This window comes from Taeniopygia guttata, chromosome 3 (assembly GCF_048771995.1).
Source record: "Taeniopygia guttata chromosome 3, bTaeGut7.mat, whole genome shotgun sequence".
Lineage (NCBI taxonomy): Eukaryota > Metazoa > Chordata > Aves > Passeriformes > Estrildidae > Taeniopygia > Taeniopygia guttata.
This window is the reverse complement of record NC_133027.1, coordinates 31,920,921-31,936,191: the sequence shown is the minus strand read 5'-3', so window position 1 is coordinate 31,936,191 and position 15,271 is coordinate 31,920,921. Positions and strand designations below refer to the sequence as shown.

At 44.2% G+C, this 15,271-nt stretch overlaps 2 protein-coding genes across 2 annotated transcripts; one reads left to right on the top strand and one right to left on the bottom strand.

Annotated features, from left to right (window-relative positions):
• Window positions 1-561: 561 nt before the first annotated feature.
• On the bottom strand, window positions 562-8,266 carry MTO1 (mitochondrial tRNA translation optimization 1). Its single transcript, XM_012572804.5, has 12 exons — window positions 7,917-8,266; window positions 7,578-7,777; window positions 7,051-7,168; window positions 6,054-6,343; window positions 4,603-4,715; window positions 4,273-4,463; window positions 3,911-4,041; window positions 3,236-3,440; window positions 2,983-3,154; window positions 2,164-2,282; window positions 1,538-1,695; window positions 562-1,360 (listed from the first exon to the last, which is right to left on the bottom strand). The coding sequence occupies exons 1-12, from the start codon at window positions 8,125-8,127 to the stop codon at window positions 1,139-1,141; spliced, it is 2,130 nt and encodes a 709-aa protein (XP_012428258.5). The 5' UTR covers window positions 8,128-8,266; the 3' UTR covers window positions 562-1,138.
• An 8-nt stretch (window positions 8,267-8,274) lies between these two features.
• CGAS (cyclic GMP-AMP synthase) lies at window positions 8,275-15,018 on the top strand. Its single transcript, XM_030267455.4, has 5 exons — window positions 8,275-9,069; window positions 10,127-10,346; window positions 11,128-11,373; window positions 12,611-12,713; window positions 13,366-15,018. The coding sequence occupies exons 1-5, from the start codon at window positions 8,530-8,532 to the stop codon at window positions 13,706-13,708; spliced, it is 1,452 nt and encodes a 483-aa protein (XP_030123315.1). The 5' UTR covers window positions 8,275-8,529; the 3' UTR covers window positions 13,709-15,018.
• Window positions 15,019-15,271: the final 253 nt, after the last annotated feature.

The following is a 15,271-nucleotide window of genomic DNA, read 5'->3' as shown; positions in this document are numbered from 1 at the left end:
CAGAGCAAATATACCAAAAAAATTTCCAGAATCATATTTTCAATATTGCAGATACATATATTTGGTTCATGGTTGAACTCAATGACCTCACAGGTCTTTTCCAACCTCAAAGATTCTCTGATTTTACTGTATCAAAATGTATTCTGAAGCCAGAGGACATTCGGAAATGAGACCAGCACCAGAAACTGCTGCCTGAGTCAAGCAAGGATTTGGTAGATGCACACAACAGCTTGAATTCCATGTGTCTTGCTGGTGAGTAATCAACTGCCCAGTTGATCTAATTGGCTTGGATCTTGCTCAAATCCAAATTCTATTCCTGTCAGTTGCAGGACCAGTGTTGATGAGAATCCCACTCCCCCAGCCCATAGCATATCAGACAGAGCTTCACAGTGCCCAGGCTGAGGTCCATGGGGCAGGCTCCCATTTCCCCCACCCTCCTCAGCACCCAGCCTTGTCCAGCTGCCTCCCCCAGCTCTGTAGCGAATCTCAGCCCACCTTACGTGTGGGAACTGTGATCCAGTGAACTGGCGTGGCCCTGCTGAAAGCTAAGTGATAACAGAGTTCTTCAGCAAGTTTCAAGATAAGCTTTATTTCTTTTAAAGGAGAAAAACATCTGCACAATGTGTTTACATTCAGTCTCCTACGTAAATTTAAATATTTGCGTGGCACACACTTCCACAGCCAAGTGTCCCCTACTGGCTGACACCACATGGAGACACCAGCCTGTGCGCAGTCACTGCACAGCTATGAACACAAGTTCTGAACTCAATGGAACACACTTTTCAGCTCCAATTTTCTTCTGCTGCCATGGGCTTTGCATGGTAACATTTCTTACTCATTTCAGAAGAACTAAACATTGTCCTTTACAAGATGCAGATTTTGACTGTCTGAAGTCTTCCAAATGAGTGGAATTTCAAAAGCAGTTCTCTTGTCTCTCCATTTGCATCAGCAAAATCACAGGCTGTATTCAGGTTTCCGACCATTTACTTTGTGCATTCATCATCTTGTTCTATGCAATGACACTGCCACAGAACCCAACTTCAACTACTTTGGATCCAGCCAGTATGGGTGTTATCTGGGAAGAGGCTCAGGAGCACAGGGGATCTTGTCATAAAGTCTGGCAGGATCAGTACATTCTCTACAAAGGTGTTTTAACAAACCTTGCCTCCTCTTCAGAAAACTCTGCTGAAATCTGTCTTTGTGAAGTTGCTTTGTCTGAGTACATTTTCCCTGGGAAGTACTTCCCAGACTGAGGCACAGCTTTTAGCTTCTCTGTCTTCTGGTGATTGGTTTTCACAAATCTTAGCAGGTTAACAATAGCAGCTGGTGTGATTCCAGGGATACGGCTGACTGCACCAATCTGCACAGGGAGACAGGAACAAGTTAACTACCACCAAACCTACACACTGCATGGAGCTAGTGAGAAATGAGATCAAAACCTGTGGGTGTTCCTTCCCCTGATTCTTTCACCCCCTGCCCCTTGAGAAGACAGAGGGGATTTCACTGCTGCCCAGCACTGCTGTGCTGAATTTCTCACCGTCTGGGGGCGGTTTGCAGCCAGCTTCTCCCGCACCTCTGCGGAGAGTGAGGCATCAATGGCAAAGTAATCCAGGTCGTCTGGCAGCTGCAGCGCCTCATCACGACGCACCTCTTCCATTTCCTGCTGCTGATTGACCACACACCACTCGTAGGCAGCTGTGGTGATCAGGGGAACATGAAAGGCAGATATTGATGGATACTCATGTGAAAGTCACTTGCAAGAAGTACAATGAGAAATTCCACTGAGGTGGTCAAAAGTTCCTAAGGAAATTTCCAGCCTCATAGATTACAGAGCCTAATTCACATCACTGCTTTGGAAGAAGTCATACTCTTTGATTTGTTACAGAAATTTAGATACATGGGTTGTTTTCATCTTCTCATAAGAAAAAAGGATGGCCTATTTGATGGGGCAATAAGGAGGAAAAAAACATGAAGAGTGAGCTTCCCCACAGAGTGGAACACCCGTGCATAAAAAGGGCTGTGGCTTATGGTGAAGAGCTCACACTCTGATCAGAGTGTTTAATTTCTCTAAGCAGCAACATGAAACACACTAGAACAACTGCTGTCACCTTACTGAACAATGTATACAGATCACCACGAGAGAGACTAATTCTTGTACTCTACCTTCTATTTTCAACCTCTCTGCCAGCTCTCTCCATTGAGCAAGTTTGCCCAGGGGCTCTGGGATAGCCTTTGCCAGAATCTCCATGTTGGCATCTTGATACTGAAGGACTTCAAAGGCACTGTGGAGAAAAGAGTAAACACCTGTAAAAAGGAGTCACACTTGTAAGGCAGATTTATGGTTGTTACAAGCCCAAATGTATGAAGTTCTTAGCTTAAGCCAGAACAACTGCAGAACCAAGCTCAATTTCCTACCATCTCCTCTCAGTACACAGAAGAGCTGCCAAACTCTTGAAGAGAGACTCCTCATATACATTTACAGCAAGACAGAAGGGACAAGGCAAAGGCACTAAGGGAAACCTTTCACACAGACTGTCAGCCAGGAGGTCTTAGTCATTGATTTAAAACAACAGAAAAGATGAGATAAAGTGTGAGTAAGGGAAGTAAGGGCTTTTGTGTACAAGAACAGTTACCACCTGACACCAGCCTGAAATCAAGTGCTGCTTTTACCAAGCTTTTAGTGAAGCTGCAGCCCACTGCAAAACTATCTCCAGCAGGTGACTGTGTAAGGACAGCAAGCACTGTCTGGGCCAGTGGAGCACACCCTTGCTTTGAAAGCACATGTCACATGGAATAGTAAAAACATCAATGCCATACGTATTCTATAGGCAAAAAACAGACATGTGTCCTCTGACGGCGGTAAAGTTGGAATCTTGGAGTACTGACAGCTTCAGGAAGGATGGACAAATGCTGTGAAACCACTACCCAGATGTGCTAAAGCAAGCATAAGTCAAACCAGAAAGCTCCAGGCGTAACACTTACCTGACAGGTGACCTACGATTGTTACTTATGGGAACTCCTGGTAGTAACTGGGACCATTTGGATATGCTGAACTGAATTGATTTTAGTGTTGCAATCCCATCCTCTAATGCAGCTCTCATCTTTACTGCTTGTTCATATCGCTGCTGTGATACACACCCAGCTTCTTCAAACCCTGCAGAGACAGATGGTCCATGAGACAAAGGTCTACAGCCAGGCAGGGCTGGTCAGTGCACGAGCTATCACAGCAGAACACCTCTGTGAGTGAGCCTGGCGTCCGCGTTGTCCGGCCGCAGGGCCATGCGGAACTCCACGCGGCTGGTGAACATCCGGTAGGGCTCAGTGGTGCCCAGTGTGGTGAGGTCATCAATCAGCACTCCCACGTAGCCCTCGGTGCGACTGACGGTGAACGGGGGCCTGCCCTGAACCCGCAGGCAAGCATTGATCCCAGCAATCACACCCTGCACAGGCAAAACAAACCAAACATCCATCGCTTTCGTCTTAGCAAAAACATCACCACATCTGCCCCAAAGGCTCACATGTCAAACTGCACCCAGGAAAATACAACAGTCTGTGCCAGTAATCCAGGCTATTTCCTTCTTGTGACATTATGAGCATCTGAAAGGCTTCTTGGCCTCTGCTGATGTGTCTGGAGACAATTCCCATGTTTTCAGTTATACCCACTGCACAGTCTCCATGCTGAAACACTTGACAGGACTTTCAATTACTATTGGTACTGCAACTTTAGTGATAGCAACTGCAGATACTTGTACAGATACAAGTAAAAATATCTTAGGTAAGTCTGGAATCAGGGTGAGCAATAAAAGAAATAACACCTCATAAGCACAAAATGGGCTTAGGAAGACTATCACAAAGGCCAAGGTAATATCCCTTTCTGAGTGCTGAATATACAACAGTGAGATTCGCCCACCTGAGCTGCAGCTTCTTCATAGCCTGTCGTGCCATTTATCTGGCCTGCAAAGAAGAGGCGCTGAACAAGACGTGACTCGAGAGAAGTAGTCAGCTGTCGGGGGTCTAAGAAGTCATACTGCACCCCATAGCCTGTGACACACAACAAGACAGATGTTACAGGAAGGACTGTTAAGACAATCAGTGGAGCAGAATGGCTTATCAATTCTATTTATGATTTCTGAACAAGCAAACTAAAAATCACTGCATCCAGGAATTAGTTTTGCTTAATATTTCCTTTGTTTTGCTACGCTCTAAGCAAAACCTGCTTTTCATTAACTAGTAAATATGACCAGCAGATTCATAACAATTCAGCCCTCTCACCTGGCTGTAACATCTTGGCCTTTTCCAAGCCTGGGATGGATTTGACCACCTGCTCCTGGAGCTCAGGTGGTAGTGTCATGGACATGCCTTGGGGATAAATGATGTTGGAATCCAAGCCTTCGGGCTCCAGCCACACCTGATGTTCTCGGTCTGGGAAGCGCAGAACCTTTGATTCAAGAGAGGGACAGTACCTGTAACAGTAAATAGCCATGAGCAACACCTGACATGGAGAAAAAGTTACTTTCCAGAAGCGAAGCAGGGAAGACCCACAGCTCCAAAGAGACTTCCAGCTTGTCCCCTTGACAGCCTTGCATGATGCCACACACTCACCGTGGGCCCCTGGTTGTCTCCCTGATGTGGTTGTTCAGGTGGAGGTTATTGCGGATAATTTGCTGGGCCTTGAGGTTCGTGCGAGTCAGGTAACAGGAAAGCTGATCTTCGGGCTGGAAGGGGCCAAAGCTCAGCCTAAGTTAATCTGGTCATGACATTGTATCCTTATTAAATAACTCTTAATGTCTCCAAGACCTTTCCCATGATGGCTGGCTCTCACTTTTGGGAGGGGTCAGCAGGGCTCTCATACCCACTGTACAGACTGAACACAAGCAATCCGAGAGCCTGAGCAACATGCCCAAAACCAGACCGAGAACACGATGGAATCTGGGAGTCTGGAATTCAAGTTCTATCCTATATGCCGTATTCCTAATAACAAGATGGATATTCCCATTAAATCAACATGAATCAGCATTCAAACTCACCACAGGGGAAACAAAAAGCTCTGGAGTTAGAAGAATTAAGTGCTAACAGCTAACAGCCAATTAATGGGTTTGGTGAAGGAAAAAAACTCTCTTGAAGAGGAAAAAAACCTCAAAACTCTGCAATTAACATGAAAAATTCAAAGTCTGGAAAAAACCTCACCATGTAAAGTAAAGGATTCCACTGATTTTTCTGAAAAAGTCAATAGACTCACACTCAAAATTGTGACTATGTAGCACCATAACTCTTGAAAACTGCCACTAAGTTATATATTAGTTAGCCAAAAGTCTTGTGATTTTATGTGGTTTTGATTTAGATCTGTGTTGGCTGACTGTCAGTACAAAACCCTGAGAAATCATCTTGCTGCACTTGCAGAAAGGAACTCCATGGACCCACAACCCTTAGAGTACTTACTCAAGAGTTGAAGATCAAAATTTAAAAAAGAACTGACTAATGGTTGTCACGTAACTTGAGATGAATTAGATGCCGTAGAGCAAGAAAGCTATCTTGAAAATGCTAAGGAGTCAAAAGCCTATATACCCCAGAAAACTTGATTAATACATTGCAGGTGTGGTAAGGGAGCCACTTCATAGGCCTGTACACCCCAGAAAACTTCATCAGTAGTAACTGTCTAACCAGGACATCAAATTTAATAAAGCACTGTTTAAAAAGCCATATAACCAGCACATGAAGAATAATAACCAGCCATGTAACCAGCACATGAAGAATAATACTACCACTAGTATCACATTTCACAAAACTCTGACTCTAATCACCTTATTCTGAAGAAAAATAAAGTTCAGTTCTCAAGTTGAGAAGTGAGAGTAAAAAGGTATTTGCTTTCAAAAGAGCACAAGTAACTTCTCCCTCGCATTGAGAGTCCTCAAAAACCTAACATCTCCAGTACAAATACATCCCAGCTGCCTTTCCCAGCCACCAAATCCCTGGCTGATGATGAGCATGACATTCCCAGAACCACTTCCCACCCAGCTCTATGTGCATTTGATGGGTGGGATTTGCTATCCCACCTTGATCCAGACAGCCTCGCTGAGGAAGCTGAATGGCACTGGAGGGTTGTCAGCTGCACGTTCCTCCAGACCACCAAAGTCAATCGTATCCTTGGCAAGTCGGGGTGGTGTCCCAGTCTTCAGCCTGCCCACAGCAAATCCCAGTTTCTCCAGGGTGTGAGCCAGCCCGATGGCTGGCTGGTCCCCCAGCCGCCCCGCCGGGTGCATCTCCAGGCCGATGTAGATCATACCCCTCAGAAACGTACCGGTGGTCAGGATAACACTCCCAGCACGTACTGTGCTCCCATCCCCTGGAACAGCAGGTTTTCAGAGATGTTCACATTTTATTATCAACAAAGCCCCAGAATTCTGTTGCTTCTGTCTAAAACTAGACTACCAGTGTTCACTGGGGGTTTATCTGTCATCTATTATAAAATAATACCAGCTTTTCAATAAACAAACCACCAATACTAATAACTACAATAAGCAGCATGTAGTTGTTGCTGTATATTTATTACTCCTAAGCAAGTTACCCCTAACAAAGAAAACCACTCCTCAGAAAAATCCATATCCAGGCCTTTACTTTGGAAAGCCTGTTTATTGTAACAGCAAGATGTAATGAAGTACAAGCCTGTAATTAAGAGGACCCAAGTGGTCCTGTGACATTGAGAGCAGCATACACCATTTACCAAATAAAAGCTCAAAACACAGCATGGGATTCAGTATCACCAGCCTGAAGAAAATCAACATAGTTAACATCTCAGTATACTACCAATCCAGGTATTTTTGACATTGTATTACACATATTTGTATTAGACACATTAACCTGGTTAATTAAACTGGTTTAGTTTACACTCTGCCTAAACCAGTGCTATTGGCTAATTCATCTTTCTCACTAATGAATTAGAGTTGTATAATTTATCTTTCTCATTGGTGAATCAGAAATATTTAGCCCAAAGGCTGTAGGCACTCTTAATATGGAGTAACTGAAGGCACTTAATGAGTTACGAGCACATACCCAGAACAACTCCTGTGACTTGGCATTTCCCAGGACGGCCTGGTTCTGGCTCTTTCAAGAGAAGATCCTCCACAGATGCCTCACGAACTGTCAACAGTGGTGTGTTAAGGATTTCTTTCTGTCATGAAAGGAGTTACTGCAAAAATCTAGGAAGGTATGAGACATATGGGCAATCCCAAACCCTGTTGATTTCTGGAACATCTATTAACCACTTCCATTCTTACCGGGTCATTTGGCAGACACAGTTATGGTACTATCCTGATTTATCAGGTAGAAGTTTTCACTCACATAATGTTTAAACTCAAATAAACTAATTGGTCATGGAGCTTAACCTGTATCTAAAACACTAGAGAAATTTTTAAACTGTGCTGAGCTCCTACAACTTACACGGCATCAAAGTACCAAACAGAAAGGTATCTGGGTTTGATCGGTAAATAATGGAAAGCAAACCACAGCCCCTTCCTTCGTAATCCTCAGTCGTGTATCCCGACTCCCAACCCCAAGAGCCCGCCCGGCGCGCCCCTCACCTGCATGTTCTCCTTGTAGAGGCCGCGGTCAATCTGCGCGCGGAGGCCCCACACGGCCGGGCCCTTGCAGCGGTTCAGCACCTTGTAGTGCACGCCGGAGCGATCGCACAGGCGGCCGCACAGCCCGTCCAGGGCGTCCACCTCCCGCATCAGGTGCCCCTTCCCGATGCCGCCGAAGGACGGGTTGCAGGACATTTCTCCTGGGTAATGACACAGGGATACCCTCAGCATCGTCCAAAGGCTCCCGCGACCTCCCCGGCTCAGCACCGCTCCCCCACGCTCCCCACGCGGAGCCCCGCGGTAGCTTTCCCCGCCCTCCCCGGGCACCCGCGGCGGTACCGATGGTGCCGATCCTGTGCGTGAGCAGCAGCGTGCAGGCCCCGCCGCGAGCGGCCGCCGCCGCCGCCTCCGTGCCCGCATGGCCCCCGCCGATCACCACCACCTCGTAGCGCGGCGCTGCCGCCGCCCCAGCCTCACTGCCCGCCCGGCGGTGCCCGGGGCGAGGCGCCGGGAGCAGCGGCAGGCGGCGGCAGCCGCCCCGCAGGAACATGGCGGCCGGGCCGGCCCTCCCGGCAGCGGGAGCTTCTCGCCTGGGAGCGAGAGGCGGGGCCGGCGGGGCCGGCGCCTCCCCGCGGCCGCCCGTCCTAGCGGCCCGTGCGGCTGGAGAAGCCGGGCGGTGCCGGTGCTCGCGTGTCCTCGGCCCGCGGGCGGGCGGGGCCGCCCAGGAGCGGGAAAGCGCTCCCCGCGGATTGGAGGGAGGACACAGCTTGATTGTTGCTACCAGAGCTTTCCTGTGCCCGGGCTGAAGTTGGCGGCTCCGCGCAGCGCCTCGCCCCCGCCCCGCTCGCCCGGGTTTCGTTTCCTAGGGGAGGCGCGCTGCCTGGAAGAGGAACTTGCCCGAAGCCAGAAGGCGGGAACTCCGTCTTGTGAGCGCAGAGAGGGAGCAGCACCCATGGACAGAGCGGGTGGTAGAGGGGCTCGGGCCAGGCGGGGGACGCGTCCCGCTGCTCCGCGGAGCCGGGGCGCGGAGAAGGGCGCAGCCCGAAGCCCCTCACGGGGCCGCGTCGCGGGTGAAGGCTCGAGCGCCGTCGCGACCCTCCCGGCACCGCAGACGGACGGACGCCCCGCTCGGGGCGGCCGCTCGGCGCGGCGAGCCCCCGCTGCCCAGGAGCTGCCAGCGGGCAGCGCAGATGCGCTCCCCGCCGCGCGGAGCAGGGCGCCGGCCGCCAGAGCCCCCGCGGCCCCGCAGAGCGTCGCGGCGGAGCCCGACGTGGCGGTCGCTGCCGCCAGCCGTCGCCCCCCGCCGGCGTCGGACGCCTTGCGGCTCCGCGAGGTGCTGTCGAGGCTCAGCCTGCCCCGCGAAGACGTGTCCGAGGCGTCTAACCTGGTGAATAAGGCGGTCTCGCACCTGGTCCAGGCCATCCGCGGCAAGGACAGCTTCTTCAGCTCCATCGAGCTGCATAAGGCCGGCAGCTACTACGAGCATGTCAAGGTGGGTGCCGGGGCGGCGGCAGCGCTCTCCCGCCGGGCGGCGGCGGCAGGTGGCGGGCGGGAACACGGGCCGGCGGCGCGGGAGCTGTTCCCAGCTGGCCTTTCCCGCCGAGTTATGGCTCTGTGGATGTAACTGCATCTCTAAGGACGGCTCTGTGAAGTAACCACGATGCATTATAAAATGATCAGTAACTTGCTGAATGGTGTTACGTGCATTGAGTCAGACATGCTATGTGAATGGGATGTGTTCAGGCCGCAGCAAGTCCTGCCCTTGCACAACACGCAGGTGAGCCCTGTCTAACAACACTATCAGTCAGGTATAGCAGGACACGAGAAGCCCTGGGCCAGGTTTTAGTTCATGGTGGGTTTTTTTTTGGTTTTTTTTTTTTTTTTAAAAGCTGGAATTACGGATGTAAATTGAAAGAAAAATTTACATTAGATATTAGAAAGAATTTTTTTACTGTGAGGGTGGTGGGACAGTCGTACAGAGTGCCTGAGGAGACTGTGGTTGCTCCAAACGTGGGAGTATTCAAGGCGAGGCTGGACAAGGCCTTGAACAACCTGGTCTAGTGAAAGGTATCCCTGCTTAGGGCAGGGTGGGTCAGGACTAGTTTTATCTCTATGGTCCATTCCGACCCCTTCACCTTCTGTGATTAATCAGTACATTTTTTCCTGATTCCAGCAGATTGAAACTTAAGTCAAACATGGGGACACATTTTTTTTCCGTCTAAAACCAGCTTCACACCTAGCAATGCATTTTTTTCCTTCACAGTTGATTCCTGTGCTCAAGGATGACTAAGCACATTTATGCATTAATTATTCAGTAAAGCTCAAGAATCTTAAAACTATCTTACAAAATTAATAAAAGAGCTGGGAAGTGAGCTGCAAATTGCTATTTTCCACTCCAATGCACAGTAATCTTGCAATACCATAGAAATAAGCTCATATTTCACATCAGACATGATTAGTACACCAAGGTAGATAAAACAAGTGGTATAAAAATCTCCGGGGAATAAAACCTAAGTTGCACATTGACTGTTGAATTCTTATATTTGCAGATATCTGAACCAAATGAGTTTGACATCATGCTTGTAATGCCTGTTACAAATATTCAGCTGGATGAGTCTGATGATACTGGCGCCTATTATTATGTATCATTCAAAAGAAGTCTAAAAGCTGGTTGGTTGAAGTTTTTAGAGGAAGATGGAAAATTATCAGCCTTTAAAATGCTTCAAGCACTAAGAGAAACTATTAAACAGGAAGTAAAGAACATTAAAGGTTAGTACTGAGAGAATAAGTTTCATTGGAAAGTGGTAAAAACCCAGTTACATTGTGCATGTGTGTTGCCCCAGTGTTAAGAAGATACATTTTCCTGCCAGTCCTCTGTGCCAATAGAGCTGTAACCCCTCCTGTCCCCAGTATCTCAAGCTGTCTCTTGTGTTAAGAATCACAAATACACATAGGTAACTTGTTACATTATTAACTCCACAATGCATATTTTCTGTATGAAAATAATAAACATTAAGGGTTCTGTTGCATGCTTGCTATTTCCTACATGACCCATACATCTTGCATCTATCTGGAGTATACAAAGAGCCATTTGCTGAAGTGGTAGCAAAACAAAGAGCTTTCTTTTATACAGTACCTAATGTTTTTATTAATCAGTACAGAAACTGCATCCTATTTATTTTTATAATTATTTAAAATATCTAATATATATAGTTTATATAATTATATGAAAATAACCCCAGTTAGGGTTATTTTTTCCCAAAACCTTCAGAAACATTGTGGCCAGCTCTCTTCACTGTGTGTTTCCAACAGGGAAACATTATTTTATTTTTAATTCTTAGTAAATCAAGCAAACACAGTAGTATTCCTTATTTCATAGAACTCTTCAACAGATCTTCTCAATGTTTCAACATCCTGTAGGATAAAGAACCATTGACTGAACCCAGGTATTTCTTTTGATTACTTACAAGCTCTTTAGTAAAAACTGTAACATTCTTAAAAAAAAAGTTTTCATCTAGCTAACATGAAATACTACTTTCTTTGTTACTAGATATGGAAGTCACTGTGGCAAGGAAAAAGGCTGGAAGCCCTGCAATAACTCTTCAGATCAAAAATCCTCCATCAGAAATATCAGTGGACATCATCTTGACTTTGAAGGCTCAGCACAGCTGGCCCCCCAGCACACAGGGTGGCCTCAAAATTGAAAAGTGGCTGGGAACAAAAAAGAGGACGGATTTCAGACTTGAACCAGTTTATTTAGTAGCCAAGCAAAACAAAAGAGAAAAAGTTCTAAGAGGTACCTCAAATATGGACAATAATAAGTTATGAAATATCTTCTTTACAACTTGATCACTTACAAGTGCTATAAAAAGGGTATCCAGATCATGTTCAGTATTCCATCTTCAAGGCACCTCATCCTGGATATATCCAGCTCAGACAACTGAAATTCCTCTTTAAAGCATCAGATTGTGGTACTGCTTGTCCTGTACTGAAGTGTAAATACAAACCCACTCTGCCAGGCTGTACACTAACCATTACTAAAAGCATTATATTAAATCCACTCCAGCCAGATACACGGATAAGAACTTTCCCTTGTGCTAGTACTGTACTTAACAGCAGCTTGCACTCTCTTGCAAGGAAATTAGAAGAAAGTTGCTTAGTCTGCATCCACAAATCAGATACTTCTGCAGGAAGCAGACTGTTTTCTATCAAGATACATTATTTCTCACTGAACTCTGGTATGGCTACATTTTTTCCTCCAGACCACTGTCACATTGAACCTATGTTAGTTTGCAAAAACATTCTGAATTGTCAGTGCATTGTGGTAACTGATGATTTCAGCAACAAGATTTCAAGCATTCTGTTACCTTTTTAATTAGCATGCCCATGTTATCAAAGCCCAGTACACAGGTACTGATTGATTTGGCAATTTCTTCCTGTAAAAATGAAATGAAAAGCGTAACTGAGCCAAACAGGCAAGGGAAACAGTGTAATTCATGAAAAGAAGATAAAAGTGATTGCCGGTTTTAGAAACAGGACATTGAGCTAGATTACCAATTATTTTCACAAGCATGAGCAGAAGAACAAAAAGAAATGCTTTAGAAAAGTCATCTTACATGAGACAAACTCACAAACCTATTACTTGCACAAAGAAACCCCAGAAAACACAGTAAGAGAACAGAAAGTAAAAGGTTGTAGATTTCTATGAATAATGCAGTTCTCCAAATCATATTCAGCAAATCCAGGTATGTTCAGAACTAAGCCTAATTTTATAGTAAATCCAAACATCCTTAGGAATTTAAAGCATCCAAACAATTAATTATGTCCTATATTAATTACATTCTTACTGTCTCTGTGAAGCAGCTGGGGAATTAAGGAGGCACTAACTGCACTCACCGAATGATGATTTTTTTTAGTGGGTGCAAAAAAAATTGCAGGTATAAGTCAATTATAAAATTGGGGTTTTTTTCCTAGCTACAAAAGCTGATACTTAGTGCTGTGTGACCACTTAACAGTCTTGTGCTTGACTTCAGGGAACACGTGGCGACTCTCCTTCTCACATATTGAAAAGAAAATGATAAACAACCACGGCAACTCAAAGACATGCTGTGAATCCAATGGACTGAAGTGTTGTAGGTTGGTATTTCACAGGAATATTTTACTTTAAGCCTGAGCTGAGCTAGCACTGTTTCAGTTTAGCACTTAAGAATTTGATCTAACAGTAATTACTCATAATAGGAACCTTTTAGGCATAATTGTTCTACAGTAATATAACACTGCATGTTGTTGCAGTGCTTGCTGAATGTCTGATTTGCATTTACCTAATGAAAGCTGGAAACAATCACATTACTGGTTTACACTCTAGACTTGCTTTAGAATGCAAAAAGATGTGACTTATTCAATTATCTTTCCCAAATTCAGTCCTGTTTAGGGAAAAAAGCTTTAAAAAGTGACCAACTCCACTTTCTGAGCAAAACTGCACTTCATATGAAGGCAATTTCTAAATTGATGGTGAGAAAACTGCTGACTGAGATCAAGATGAATAAATAATTTTTCACTTCCATGAGAACTGTTTTCCAGATTTCTTCAACAAGGAAGAACAAAACCCACATGAGGTACAAAACCTCCTTAACATGTAAACTAAGAAGCTGGTTTGCCAGTTACATCTTGTACTGAAACAAGAAAGCCACAAGAGAATTAATCCATAATTGTGTTTAAATATCTGATCTACATATTTAGAACTATGGAGAAGGTACCTAATTTTTTTTTTTTTTTTTTTTTTTAACAGGAAAGGTTGTCTTAAGCTGCTGAAGTTTCTTCTACAGCAACTTAAAATGAAACATCCAAAAGAACTGGAAAAATTCTGTTCCTATCATGTCAAAACTGCTTTTCTCCATTCCTGCATCACCTGGCCCAATGACACAGACTGGCATTTGGGAAACCTGGATCATGCCTTTCAGCAGTGTCTGGGATTTTTTGTGGATTGTCTGCAAAAGTCTCAGCTGACTCACTTCTTTATTCCCCAATACAACTTGCTCAGCCTAGAAGATAAGGCAAGACATCATTTCCTTTCAAGAAAAATAAGCCATGAATTAAACAATGGATTCCCAGTATTTCATGAGAATTATTAAGAACATTGTTCACAATAGATATCTAATCATGTTGACTTGCATATTTGAAAGAAAAAACTGCACCATAAACAACACTTCAGTAGTCTGTACTACAAAACCCAAAAAAACCAAACCAAGACCACTAAGAGAAAAATGTATACTTCAGTCACACTGCTTAGCCATAACATTTAAATGTTTTAAATAATATTTACCTTGCCTATCCAAACGTGAATGTCACCTGCAAAATATCTTCAAGGTATACTAAGAACATATAGAAGAATTTGCAATAGTTAACTCCTCACATGTAATTTCTATGTTTCCAAATACAAAGGCATCAATGACTGCATAAACGGAAAACTAGAAATTTTATTTAAAATTAAGATCCACCGCAGAATATCAAAAATACACTCCTACTATCAAAAGAAAAAAAATAAAGTCACTGGAATTACTTCGACATTATCCAGAACAACTTCTCCAGATTACCTATGTGGATATGAAGATCTTTTGCAGAAGACAATCACCAGCAACAGTTAGCAGAAAGAGAATATTTTATCTGAGTAATATGAAGTTCCTGAACTTATCCTTTCTGAGTCTTCAGAATTACTTTAGCAATCAGTCTTTTCATTGGGCTTTGGATGGGAAACAAACGTTACCTAATATGCTGCAATAGAGTAGATGGCTTTCTGCCAATGAGCATTTATTTGTATAACGAATCATGTAGAAAGGAATGTATCTTTCAACCTGTATCAAAGAAGAAGACTCTTGATATAAAAGGTTTTCGAAACGAAAATGCAGCATGAACTGGACACTCCTCAAATTGAAATCCATATCCATTTTTCTCATATTGAAGAAATGTGTGTTAGGAAAAATAATATTTCCTATTACTAAAATTGTGCAGGTGAGAAGTACACAGCATTTGAGAATTGCTGTGCTGCAAATAAATACATCTTTTGCGTCTACTTATAGAAGCCATGGGAAATCCGTATTTTTAGCCTACTTAGGAAGGCAAAATAATCTACTGGTTTAAATAATGCCCAGAGATTTACATCAATTATGAGCAAATTAAGAGGGAAGAGTATTTAGAGAATAATTTTACTAAAAAATTATAATTTTATTTAATTTTGTTTATTAGTTTTTATTTAATCATATGACATGTAAATAAACACAAGTTCAGACCAAGCATCAAATGAAGGAATAACTCCTTGCCATATAAATTTCAAAGAGTAGAAAACATCCCCATTATCACTGGGAGTCTGTGAGACAGAATCTGACATCTAAATGTAAAGTGTGAATCAACTTTATCCGGAAATAAAAGCTGACCTTCAAATGTATTCTTTTCTTCATGACTTTGTTAACATTGCTCTAGCAAATTCTGGTTTCATTCCTTAAGCTAGAATATTACATCCACAGAAACAAAGAGCAGGTTTTATTCCCCAGTTAGCCACAAACAAATACTTCCTGTCATGCTCTCCTCCATTACAAGAAAATGCAGACCTCTCTGAAAAAATCTTGGGACACAAGTCTTAACAAAAATGACCTCCAATGCTAAGTTTTAAAATAAGAATAAAGAAAACTTGCTTCAGC